This window comes from Hyperolius riggenbachi, chromosome 7 (assembly GCF_040937935.1).
Source record: "Hyperolius riggenbachi isolate aHypRig1 chromosome 7, aHypRig1.pri, whole genome shotgun sequence".
In the NCBI taxonomy this organism is placed as follows: Eukaryota; Metazoa; Chordata; class Amphibia; order Anura; family Hyperoliidae; genus Hyperolius; species Hyperolius riggenbachi.
The window spans coordinates 113,433,848-113,446,668 of record NC_090652.1 but is presented as its reverse complement, the minus strand read 5'-3'; the positions used below and the strand labels follow the sequence as shown (position 1 = coordinate 113,446,668).

Genomic DNA, 12,821 nt, shown 5'->3' with positions numbered 1-12,821 from the left:
CACCCCAGCCGTTACACACTGATTGCTATTAGACTAAGAGGTGCCACAGGGCCCAAAACCTCCCCAACACCTTAATATCTAGTTATCTGGCTTGTAGTCACTTCCATGTATCCCCTTTTCTTATTTCTTTCTGCTTCAAACACAATTAGGAATGACAGCTGAATGAATTCTGCGCCCCCTCCTACACTGCGCCCTGAGGCTGGAGCCTCTCCAGCCTATGCCTCGGCCCGGCCCTGGTTTATTCTGAGCATGCTAAATTTGAAAAAAAGAAATCTCTATTTAAAAAGAGGGTAAAATAAGTGATGCAAGTATATTGCTTGATTGATTAGAGACACATTTTAATAAATATTAATCTCAGTGAACTGTAAGTAAAGAAAGGAGTTGTAGACTCCAGCCACAGAGCAGAGCGGTACATCCAAGCCACCTGTGGCAGCTCTCATCCTGCTAATAGCTTGAAGTCTGGCCAACTATGATGAGAGACCTGCCTTTATGTGACAGAGGCGCTCAGTGTGGTTTTGATGCTGATAAGCTGTATGCTCCTTTTTGATTGGCCTGATGAAGCGGGATTGAGCCCGTGAAACGCGTTGCCTATTTTTACTGTGGAGTATAAATAAAATTGTTGTTTGACTGTTGATGCCACAGTCCTTCCTTTGTTTGCTTTGTCTGCATGGATGGGATAGGCCCACCACTGCCCCATCGGTTTTAAGCTCGTTTAAGTGACTTTTATTCTATTGTCGCCTCTGGAAAGCTTCTACATATTGCTAAGTCCACCCTTGGTGGAGGGTTGTACCCATCTTCTTCCCATCTACAGAGAGCGACTTTTAATCCTGAGTGGGGTCAGGTTAATCTCCCCACCTGCCTTCACAGTGGTTGCCTAATGGTAACCCTGTTTTGTGAGTATTAAATTGTTATATTACTCATTATTAATTATCATCTATACAATATCACACTATTGGGCTCTTGGTGTCCCCCCTCCCTTTACCAGCCAAGAGCACTGTTCTCCCCTCTACTGCTGCATGACGTCACACCCGCATCACTCCATCAGCTCCTTGCCCCTCCACATAGCCTGTAGTCTAGTGACACATCTGTACGGCCTCTTCCCTGCAATGTCTCCCAGGGGATTGGGTGTATGAGGCTTAATGAACACCTTAAGTGATAGGGATATGAAGGCTGCTATATTTATTTCTTTTTAAACAATACCAGTTGCCTGGCATTGCTGATCTTTCTGGCATCATTAGAGTTTGAATCACACACCTGAAACAAGGGAGCAGATAATCCAGTCAGACTTCAGTCTAGGCCAGGGCCTGCACTGCCATTAAAGGATCCCCGAGGCGACATGTTACATGATGAGATAGACATGGGTATGTACAGTGCCTGGCACACAAATAACTATGCTGTGTTCCTGTTTTTATTTCAGGTATGTAAGTGGCACTTCATGTCTGAGTCAGGACTGGGTCAAACTACAGCGTGACTCTCACTGATAAGAAATTACAACTATAAAACACTTTCCTATCAGAAAATGACTTCTGAGAGCAGAAAAGAAAAAAAAGGTCAATAGTTCATAGATTTTAGCTCTGGCATATTTCAATGAATGTGTCATTGAGCAAAAACAATAAAAAAGTAAAAACTTTAAAAGTAGATGTAAATATAAAATAAAACTGTGGAATATCTTAAAAAGTCATTTTTAGGAGAAGGAGGATAGATAAAATTGTTTATTTCATTCGTTTATTTTCACCTTGGGTGTCCTTTAAGGAACGGAGGGGAAATTGCCTAAAGGCCCAAATGCTGCCGAGCCCACCAGGTCTCTCCCTGAGCCGTGCTCTCGGAGGGATGGGGATGGCTTAGACTTCCTTTGCCCTGGGGTTCCATTGCAGATTGAACCAGCCCTGGTCAAAGGCCCTGATCTGCATTTTTGTTCGGGGTCTGTGACTGAAAGTATTAGAGGCAGAGGACCAGCAGGACAGCCAGGCAATCTGCATTGTTTAAAAGGAAAAAAATATGGCAGCCTCTATATCCCTCTCACTTCTCCCTTAAAGAGGCTCAGAGACGAATGGGGCTTCCTCCCACCCCATAAACACGTCTAAGTCCCACGCCGTCCTCCCGCGGTCTGCCGTTCAGTCACGGTGAGCCCCGGTAACAGGCTCAGTGACATCAGTCCGGGTCTACTGCACATGTGCAGGAGGTCTGCGCATGTGCTATAGACCCTGACCGGCATTGACTGAGCCTGGTAACGGAGTTCACCGCGGCTGAACGGCAGACCGAGGGAGGACGGCGTGGGACTTAGACGTGTTTATGGGGTGGGAGGAAGCGCCGGGTAAGTATCAGAGCTTTAGTATTCTTAGTCTCTGAGTCTCTTTAAGGGCTTTCTTATGAACTTTTGAGTACAAAGGGCAATTACATGCACCGCAATTACACAAACAAGCCAATCATGGTTTTTAAGCAATGACTGCAGTGCAAGGTGTTTGGTGATTGGATATTATAAGTTGCTTACCGTACATGTCACTGTCTGTATTTCAGGAATAATATTTAGTAAAGGAGAATCTTGGAAAACCATGAGAAGGTTCACACTGTCTACTCTGCGAGATTTTGGAATGGGGAAGAAAACAGTGGAAGCCAGAATTCAAGATGAATTAATTCCTCTTATAGAAAATTTTAAATCTCACAATGGTAAGAAGGAAACGGGTTGTTTGAGACGTATGCCGTTACCTTGAAGAAAGAAAATATTCCAATTGTAACGTAAAGCAGCCCATACACGCCCATCAATGTTCCCATTCGATTCCCTGCAGATTCGATTCATCTGCTGGGAATAGATTCCCTAAAATGTCAGATTGATCGATGTTTGATAGATTTTGAACAAACGTTAATCAAAAGTATCGACTAGACAGGATGGAAAATTTAGGTTGATCGGGGGGCTGGGCAAGAGCTTTGGTGGATCGATGGCCCATCGCTTTGCACTGAACCAAACAGTCCAAATCTGCAGTTTCCGGCTGGCTTCCAGGCCCGGCCCGCCAATGAGGCCAGGGGAGGCAACTTCCTCAGGCTGCAGAAGTCTGGGGTCAGCACCAGGCAGAAACAGGAAGTGAAGAGAGTGCCTGACCAACCTATAATGGGGGCAACTTTACCTGGCTAACCTATACTGGGGGCAGCTGTACCTAGCTACCAATCCTGGGGGCACCTATACCTGGCTACCTACCTATACTGAGGGTGTTTTTTGGGGAGTTTACCACAGCCATAATGTGCGGTGCAAATTGATGGGTGATGTGCAATCATTCCAATTTGGGGGACGGACGCATACTTGCAAATCTGCCTCAGGCAGCAAAAAGACTAGAACCGCCCCTGCTGGCCTCTATTGGAAATTGATGTGTAGTGTATAGTAGGAGTCCATTCCTTCAGAATCGAATCTTTTCAGAAAGGAATCAATCGTTTTGGAACATTGGGTGGAAATCTATAGTGTATGGCCAGCTAAAAAAAATGCCTGTCTTCTTCTTATCTACATTTAAAGAGGCCACACAGATCGGTTTGTCTTACTTTGAAGTCTGATGTTACTTTTATGAACTAATTTTTAGTACTTTTTAAAGGGACTCCGAGCTCTGACTAGATTCAAAATTTGAACTTACCCGGGGCTTTTCGCAGCCCAGTGCTGGTCGGGAGGTCCCACGACGTACACCCGGGTGTTCTCCCAGGGCCTTGGCAGAAATGGCTGGCCGGCGGCTCCCGGCCAACACTGGGCCCGAGTGTCAGGCTCCTTTTCCTGATACGTCACGTCTGACGTCACTACGCCGGCCACCTCGCGTCATCACGGCGGCCGGCGTGACGGTACGACGCATGCGCGGTTAAATTTTGAATCTAGTCAGAGCTCGGAGTCCCTTTAAAGGATACATGAGGTCTGAAAAATAACGCTTTTACTCACCCGGGGATTCTTCCAGCCCCTAGAAGTCTATCGGTGCCCCCGCTGCTGTTTTGCTTTTTTCCAGCCCACTACTTCTCCCTGTCAGATCGCGACCTGTGGGTAGGTCAGGATCCTCTGCTCAAGCATGGGAGGGGGCCACTAAACACCACCAGGAAAGCATATTAACACAAAACATATTAATAACAAGGCTGTTTTATTTTTCTTCTTTTGCTGCCCGAAAGAGTTAATTTTCAGGCATGCAAGTGACAGACTCTGTCTTGTCCTTACCTTGTCGGAAATGTTTGCCACTGATTAGAGACAGTAAAACATTCATTCTACTTTGTAAATTATTAAATATAAAAAGAAAACCCTGTGATATGTTAAAATCTCATTTTTTTGGAGAAGGATGCATATAATTGTTTATTTCATCAGTTTATTTTCACCTCAGGTTCACTTAAAGGGAAACAGAGATGAAGCATAGCTAAAAAATGGAAAAATATCTTATACATACCTGGGGCTTCCTCCAGCCCCATAAGCCTGGATCGATCCCACGCCGCCATCCTCCGCTGCCTTTATCGCTGGTACCCAACCCATTATCCCGTCAATTCCGCTGGACGCGACCAGTTGTACGCATGCGCAGGGGCTCCCTCCAGCTTTGTATGCATGTGCCTGCGCAGTACGGAGGGAGCGCACTGCGCTTGCATCGACTGGCTCAACTGGCCGAAATTACGGGACCCGGTACCAGCGGACAGAGGCAGCGCAGCGGAGGACGGCAGCGTGGGAGCGATCCAGACGGATGGGGCTGGAGGAAGTCCCAGGTACGTATAAATCTATTTCTTCTACGTCTCTGGTTCTCTTTAAATGTAGGTTCACATTTCTTATGTCTGAGGCAAGGGGGTGCAAATGACTACATTAGGAAGTTACTATGTTGTCACTCAAAAGCAGTCATAGATTAGCAAGGTTATAGCTTGTTTCTTGCCGAACACATCATAAATGTGCCACTAACACCGCCGATGGCAAGTGGTCCCCACCTATCAGTCAGATGCACACAATCCACAGCAGATTATGTAAGCCGACCCCTCTCCCCCTTCTTCCTCACCACCACCATAAAGAGATATCAGTAAAGCTGGCGATACATATCTCAGTTTTTTCATTCAATTCTGAGCCAACTTGACCAGTTTGACTGAATTTTCCAGTCATCTACTGCCCCATCATATTCAATAAACTCCTTTTCGATTGAGTATAAGCAGTTTACCAATATAAAACCTGATTGGACTTATTGGAAAAATCTCTGTGCAATGGGGGGGGGGGGCAGGGCAGGAATGGTGGGGGATCTATGTATCTATAATGATCAATATGCTGGGAATGCACCACAAGTTTTTTCAACAGATAGATGAATTCAATTGAAAGTTTCTGACATGTCTGAAATTGATAAGAAAAGGTAAGAAAATCGATCAGAAAATCGATAAGAAATAAGATTGGACAGTAAATCAATTGAAAAGTCTCATTGTGTATTCCCAGAAATAGTTTTGCATTGCACGTAGCAGTACAGTGCTTGTGGTTTGATTGATGCTCAACATATTTCTGGTGGTTTCTATCACCAGAGTGTTGTGTAGTAAAATAATCAATCACTATCCAATTGAAATCGGATAGGGATCAATTGGCTTTTGTATTGTTCATTACTGAACCATGTTTAGCCAGCTTAAAGTGTACCAGAGGCGATATGTGACATGATGAGATAAACATGTGTATGTACAGTACAAAACATAATAATAATAACCAGACCTTTTTACTTGTTTTATTTTGCTGCCTGAAAGAGTTAATTTTTAAGCATGAAAGTGACAGCTTCTGTCTTGTTGTAGCTTGTTGGGAATATAGTAAACATCACTGATACGCAAATTACAGCCATACAAGTTTTCCAGGCAGAATACAACTTCTGAGAGCAGGAAGAGATAAAATACATGAACTATTGACCTTCTTTTTCTAACTCTGGACCACTTAATATGCTGCCACTGATTAGAGTAGAGATAGTAAAACATCCAACCTACTTTGTGAATGTTTGAATATAAAAGAAAACCCTGGGATACTCAAAAAAGTCATTTTAGGAGTAGGAGGCTAGATATAATTATCTCATCAGTTTATTTTCACCTCGGGTTCACTTTAAGTGAGTAATGTCTATAGTCTAAAATTGTAACAAAGATATTAGACTTATTTTTTCGTCACTGAATGATGGTGATTTTATCTCAGGACGCCCTTTCCTTTTTTACCGTTTCAGGAAAACCATTTGACACAAACATCATAATGAACAGTGCGGTGTCTAATGTGATCTGCTCCATCATTTTTGGAAAAAGGTTTGAATACGATGACCCTGTGTTTAAAAAGCTGGTAGGAATTATGGGTGAAAATGCCAGACTCATAGGCACACCTAAGCTGTTGGTGAGCGTTGCTTTTATTGTTTTTTTTTTAACTTATTTATCTATTTTGAATACCTAAATAATATATATATATATACCGGTAGTTGTTTAGGCTATTATTAAAATGCACTAAAGCATACTGATTACTTTAAACATCTTTCATTAGTCTAATACTCTAAGCTGCTGTGAATTTACTACTTTCCTTCTAATGTACGCGGTAATTAATGTTTTGATTGGAAACAGAAGGCCTGTCCAGGGGCAAACCCAGGATTTTCAAATAGGGAATTACTGAAAGGTCTCACTTGCCAAGCACAATATGCTTGCCGCACTGCAAAGCACCACCTATAGTGACGTTCACAATGCGGCGGGTGAATTTTGGTATAACGGAGTGCAGCATCTAACACGCGCAGTAGCAGTGATGTTGAAGCACACCTTTGATTGACTGTATGCTTCACTGTATGTGAAGCAATGCGCAAATAACGAGCAGTGCTGTTTTACCGATCTCCCATATCCGAATCGGATATCTGACCTCAGTATCCGGGGTATCCGGCCGGATTCGGATATCCGGATAGAAAAACCGGAAGTGGCCTTTAAATTGCTTTAAAAATGTTTTTAGGGTAAATGAGGCATGTATCATCATTATTTTTTAAAGGGAAACACTAATTGATGATGTGGGGACTTAAAATCCCTCCCCCCCAAAAAAAAAATGGCTGCCAATTAATTAATCAGGCCTAGGTTCCAGACAGTGGTCGTGCAGCCCACATTGTGTCCAAAGTCCAACCGCACAACTGGCACATGACAGTTTTCAGCCAAGACACCTCCACAAAATTACGCAGCAATTGTGTTTTGGGTTAAATATAGGTGGTATCAGTGGCCTGTGGCACCCTGGCGGTGGGAGCTGCACAGGCAGCAGGAGCAGGGCAATGCAGCAGCAGGTGTTATGTGTGCCAGGAGCATGCCAGATGTGGCACGTGGCACTTGGCACATGTCACGTGGCACTTGGCAGTGGCACGTGTTACGTGTCACTTGTCATGTGCCAAGGGCCACGTGCCTAGGGCCACGTGCCAAGTGCCACGTGCCGAGTGACAGTCAGACAGCAGAGGAGAAGACCCTAACTGTCACACTGGCACTGCTCAGCAGCACAACAGTTCTGTAGTAAGCTAACACAGTAGTACTACTACAGTGGTGTGAAAAACTATTTGCCCCCTTCCTGATTTCTTATTCTTTTGCATGTTTGTCACACCTAAATGTTTCTGCTCATCAAAAAACGTTGACTATTAGTCAAAGATAACATAATTGAACACAAAATGCAGTTTTAAATTATGGTTTTTATTATCATCTAAAGAACTGCAGGCCTCACTTGCCTCAATTAAGGTCAGTGTTCACGACTCCACCATAAGAAAGAGACTGGGCAAAAACGGCCTGCATGGCAGATATCCAAGGCGCAAACCACTTTTAAGCAAAAAGAACATTAAGGCTCGTCTCAATTTTGCCAAAAAACATCTCACTGATTGCCAAGACTTTTGGGATAATACCTTGTGGACCGACGAGATAAAAAGTTTAACTTTTTGGAAGGTGCGTGTCCCATTACATCTGGCGTAGAAGTAGCACAGCATTTCAGCAAAAGAACATCATACCAACAGTAAAATGTGGTGGTGGTAGTGTGATGGTCTGGGGTTGTTTTGCTGCTTCAGGACCTGGAAAGCTTGCTGTGATAGATGGAACCATGAATTCCACTGTCTACCAAAAAATCCTGAAGGAGAATGTCCGGCCATCTGTTCGTCAACTTAAGCTGAAGCGATCTTGGGTGCTGCAGCAGGACAATGACCCAAAACACACCAGCAAATCTACCTCTGAATGGCTGAAGAAAAACAACATGAAGACTTTGGAGTGGCCTAGTCAAAGTCCTGACCTGAATCCTATTGAGATGTTGTGGCATGACCTTAGAAAGGCGGTTCATGCTAGAAAACCCTCAAATAAAGCTGAATTACAACAATTCTGCAAAGATGAGTGGGCCAAAATTCCTCCAGAGCGCTGTAAAAGACTTGTTGCAAGTTATCGCAGACGCTTGATTGCAGTTATTGTTGCTAAGGGTGGCCCAACCAGTTATTAGGTTCAGGGGGCAATTACTTTTTCACACAGGGCCATATAGGTTTTGAGGTTTTTTTCTCACTAAATAATAAAAACCATCATTTAAAACTGCATTTTGTGTTCAATTATGTTATCTTTGACTAATAGTTAATGGTTTTTGATGAGCAGAAACATTTAAGTGTGACATGCATGCAAAAGAATAAGAAAGCAGGAAGGGGGCAAATAGTTTTTCACACCACTGTATAACAATCACTAGCACTGACTGCAGTACTACAGTACTAACTACATAATAACACAGTAATCCTATTCCCTAATCCCTATTGTAGCTAGCTAAGGCTAATAGCTGGGCAGCAGCTGGCCTGGTCTGTGCACAGCACACACACAGACACATAGCAGCTGCAGCAGCCCTGCAGCACAGCACACACTCTGACTGTCACACAATGAAATCAAGCTAATTAACATTACAAAAATAGTAAAGTGATAGTGAAGGGGTTAATCACTGTACAGCTTTAGGTGTATCACTGTGTACAGCACTGCTAGGCCAGCAGCCCTGCAGCATGTCTCTCAGGGAATGAGCAGTCAAACAGGATGATTTTTCTCATCATGGCACCCACAGGGGGGCTGGCCAGGGTTCCCTTCTGTGATTGGGTGCCAGGGATTAGGCTGGAAGCCCTCTGATTGGCTCAATGAGGTCAGGTGGGGCTGGCCAAGGTTCCCTTCTGTGATTGGTTGCTAGGGCTTCTGCTGGGAGCCCTCTGATTGGCTCAATGATGTCATCTCCTTAGTTACAGTATTCGGATCCGGATATCTGCATGATATCCGCGGATATCCGGGTATGCGACCAAATATCCGCAGATAGCTATCCGGATTTGGGCCCAGGTATCCGGAATCCGAATCTGGTCGGATAGCTGAAAAAAGTTCGGATATCCGGGTTGCCCGGATATCCGGAATCCGGATGAGCAGCACTGCTGCTGTCAGCCTGACACACACCGTGTTTTTGACTTCTTTTTCCGGCACATCTTTTTTCTTTTTCCGGCACATTGCATAGGTGAACAATCAGACTGAGAAGTGGAGAATGTGGAAGCCGAAAAATGCACAATTCATTCTTCCATTTGTCATTGGTCCTGGTGTGTCACACATGTGCCCGTTGTGGGCACTTTTGATGGTGAAAAGGGGTCAGCATTGACACTCTGGCCTCCAGCTTAACAGCCCCACTTGTGGCACTTTGTTTTCTGACACCTATAGATCATGTACACTTTTAAAGGTTTTTCTCCTTCTCAGCTTTTCCTCTTGCAGTGATATCTAGAAGGGGTGGCGATTAGAGGTGAGCCATGGCTGTTATAGCCACAGACCTCCCTACAGCATTTCACGTAGCTAAGGGTACACATTCCAGTGATCTGGGTGTTCACAGAATGTAGTGTGGAGCTATGTGAGGGAATGGGTAGAGTTGGGACAGCAGTGGCCTTTCCCCTGAGACTTGTGCGTCAGGATGGTGAGGTCATATGGACTCAAGAAGATGAGTAGAGGAGATTAGTGGTGTTGTGGCAACAGTGTGAGGGTCATTGAAGGGAGGTATGGTATGATTAAAAACCCAGCCAGACAGGAGACTCGCCATGTCCATGAATCTTAGAGGCCCTTTATTCCGATGCCAATTCATCAGTTGTCTCTTTTTAGACCACTTTTGGTAGGTACTACTACTAGCTGCTGAATACCAGGAATACAAGACTTGTTGCTTTAAAGATGCTCAGACTTAATGGCCTATTCATCACAACTTGGCCCTTGTCAAAGTCAGATCATTACACTTGCACATTTTGCTTGCTCATCCTTCCAGATCTTACTGTTCATCATCCGATCCTTCACATATTTCCTACCCTGTGATGGGTACCATTGTTGCAAGATAATCAATGTTATTCATTTCACTTGTTAGTGGTTTTAATGTTGTTGCTGATTGGTGTTTCAAGTAACTGCATAAAGAATTGTAATCCGCTGTGTGCAAATACAAAAGTCCTACAGATACCAATTTGTCTCCACAGCTATATAATTCTTTTCCCCGCATCTTATCTTTTCTTGGAGCACACAAAAAGGTCATGCAGAACGTAAATGAACTCAACCAATTTATAGCAGAACGTATCAAGCATCAGAGAAAGGAGTTCAATGCGAATGATTCCTCTGGATATATAGATGCATACCTTATGAAGCAGCAGCAGGTAAATAGTTTCCATGCTTAATATCTACTAGGTTTGCTACAGACATTGCTTAAAGTATATTTCGGAGGTGAAAATAAACTGATGAGATAAACAATTGTATTTATTCTCCTACTCCTAAAATTGACTTTTTTTTTAGATATCGTATGCTTTTATTTTATATTTAGACATTTATAAAGCAGATTGAATGTTTTATTGTCTCAATGGCAGTCTATTGAGTGTTCCATAGTTAAAATACATGAACTATTGACTTTTTTATAGCCCCCCTCTGCCCTCAAAAGTTGTATTCTGTCAGGAAAACTCATATGGCTGTAATTTGCTTATCAGTGAGGTTTACTATATTTCCGACAAGGTAAGGACAAGATAGAAGCTGTCACTTCCATGCCTAAAACTTAACTCTTTTAAAGAGACTCTGAAGCGAGAATAAAATCTCGCTTCAGAGCTCATAGTTAGCAGGGGCATGTGTGCCCCTGCTAAACCGCCGCTATCCCGCGGCTAAACGAGGGTCCCTGACCCCCCGAAATCTCTTCCGGATTGAGACAGGGCTAACCGCCGCAGCCCTGCCCCACGCGCGTCTGTCAGCGCGTATCTCCGCCTCTCTGCCGCCCCTCTCCGTCTTCCTTCACTGAGAGGGGCGGGGGAGAGGCGGCGATGTGCAGCTGATAGACGCGACTGGAGGCAGGGCTGCAGCCCTTAGCCCTGCCTCTAGGAGCAGCAAAATCTATGACCAATTTGGTCGTTGATTTTGCGGGGGGGGGTTGGGGGTGAAGGGACCCCCGTTTAGCCGCGGGATAGCGGCGTTTTAGCAGGGGCTAACTATAAGCTCTGAAGCGAGAATTATTCTCGCTTCAGTGTCTCTTTATGAACCGAAAAAAAGAAAAGAAAAACAGACTGGTTATTATGTTATGTACTGTACATACACATGTTTATCTCACCTCAAATGTACACTTTAAAGGACAACTATCAAACTAATTATTTTTGGGTGAACACTATAAATAAATAAAGTATCAAGCGTACTAACGGACAAAGTAATAATATCATGGTGCTGTGTGTGCTGTCAAATATACTGTACCTGCAAGATGGCATCATGAGAAAAACGCTGACTGCGACAGACCGAGGATTAGTCTATGATCAATCTATTTGCAGGTTCCCCCACCCAACTGCACATTATTAAAGGGAATCTGAAGTGAAAATAAACTTAATGAATTGTATGTGTAGTACAGCTAAGAAATAGAACATTAGTAGCAAAGAACAGATTCTGATTATGTTTTCAGCAAAGGAAGAGTTCAGAAACTCCATTTGTTATCAATGCAAAAGAGCTTCTCTGAGCTCTCCGACCCAACTTGGGTTGGAGAAAGTCCTATTTTCTGAAGCACTTATACATCAAAGAAACAGTGAGACACAGCTTCAGATAAGCTTTTACTGCAGGGGAGTTCAAAGGGTCATTAGCTCTGCTCTGTTTTTCTTTCATAGTTTAAAATACAGCGTGTGGTTTGTAATTGCAAATATGATAGAATAATGCAATGTTATTTAAAAAAAAATCTATATAACTGAAAATGAAAATATGAGCATCTTTTCTTTGCTATTAATTATCCACACAAGCAAAAAAGCAAGCAGGCACTACAACCGCTAGTGCACCAGTGTAAACAGCAGATTGGGGAGATTCCTTGCTGTTAAAGAGACACTGAAGCGAGACTAAATCTCGCTTCAGGTCTTATATATAGCAGGGGCACGTGTGCCCCTGCTAAAACGCCGCTATCCCGCGGCTTAACGGGGGTCCCTTCACCCCCAACCCACCCCCCGCAAACCTGGGTCGTAAAAAGGTCGCTGGAGCTGAGCTTCCTGGAGGCAGGGCTAACGGCTGCAGCCCTGCCTCCAGTCGCGTCTATCAGACGCGCATCGCCGCCTCTCCCCCGCCCCTCTCAGTGAAGGAAGACTGAGAGGGGCGGGGGAGAGGCGGAGGTACGCGTCTGACAGACGCGCATGGGGCAGGGCTGCGGCGGTTAGCCCTGCCCTAACCAGGAAGCGCTCCCCCGCTGCTCGGAGGGGGTTTGGGGGGACAGGGACCCCCGTTAAGCCGCGCTATAGCGGCATTTAACAGGGGCACGCATGCCCCTGCTAGCTATGAGGTCTGAAGCGAGATCTATTCTCGCTTCAGACTCTCTTTAAGAGGCTGGTATTGAACAACCTGAAGGGTGCGTGCTCGAGCCTTGAAACAACAAA

General features: G+C 44.3%; 1 protein-coding gene across 1 annotated transcript in view; it reads left to right on the top strand.

Annotated features, from left to right (window-relative positions):
• LOC137525632 (cytochrome P450 2K4-like) overlaps nucleotides 1-12,821 on the top strand; it is a 47,460-nt gene that overhangs the window by 15,562 nt on the left and 19,077 nt on the right. Inside the window, exons 3-5 of the mRNA XM_068246782.1 lie at nucleotides 2,518-2,667; nucleotides 6,165-6,325; nucleotides 10,428-10,601. Of these exons, the coding sequence (XP_068102883.1) occupies nucleotides 2,518-2,667; nucleotides 6,165-6,325; nucleotides 10,428-10,601 (485 nt within the window). The remainder of the gene's footprint in view (nucleotides 1-2,517; nucleotides 2,668-6,164; nucleotides 6,326-10,427; nucleotides 10,602-12,821) is intronic.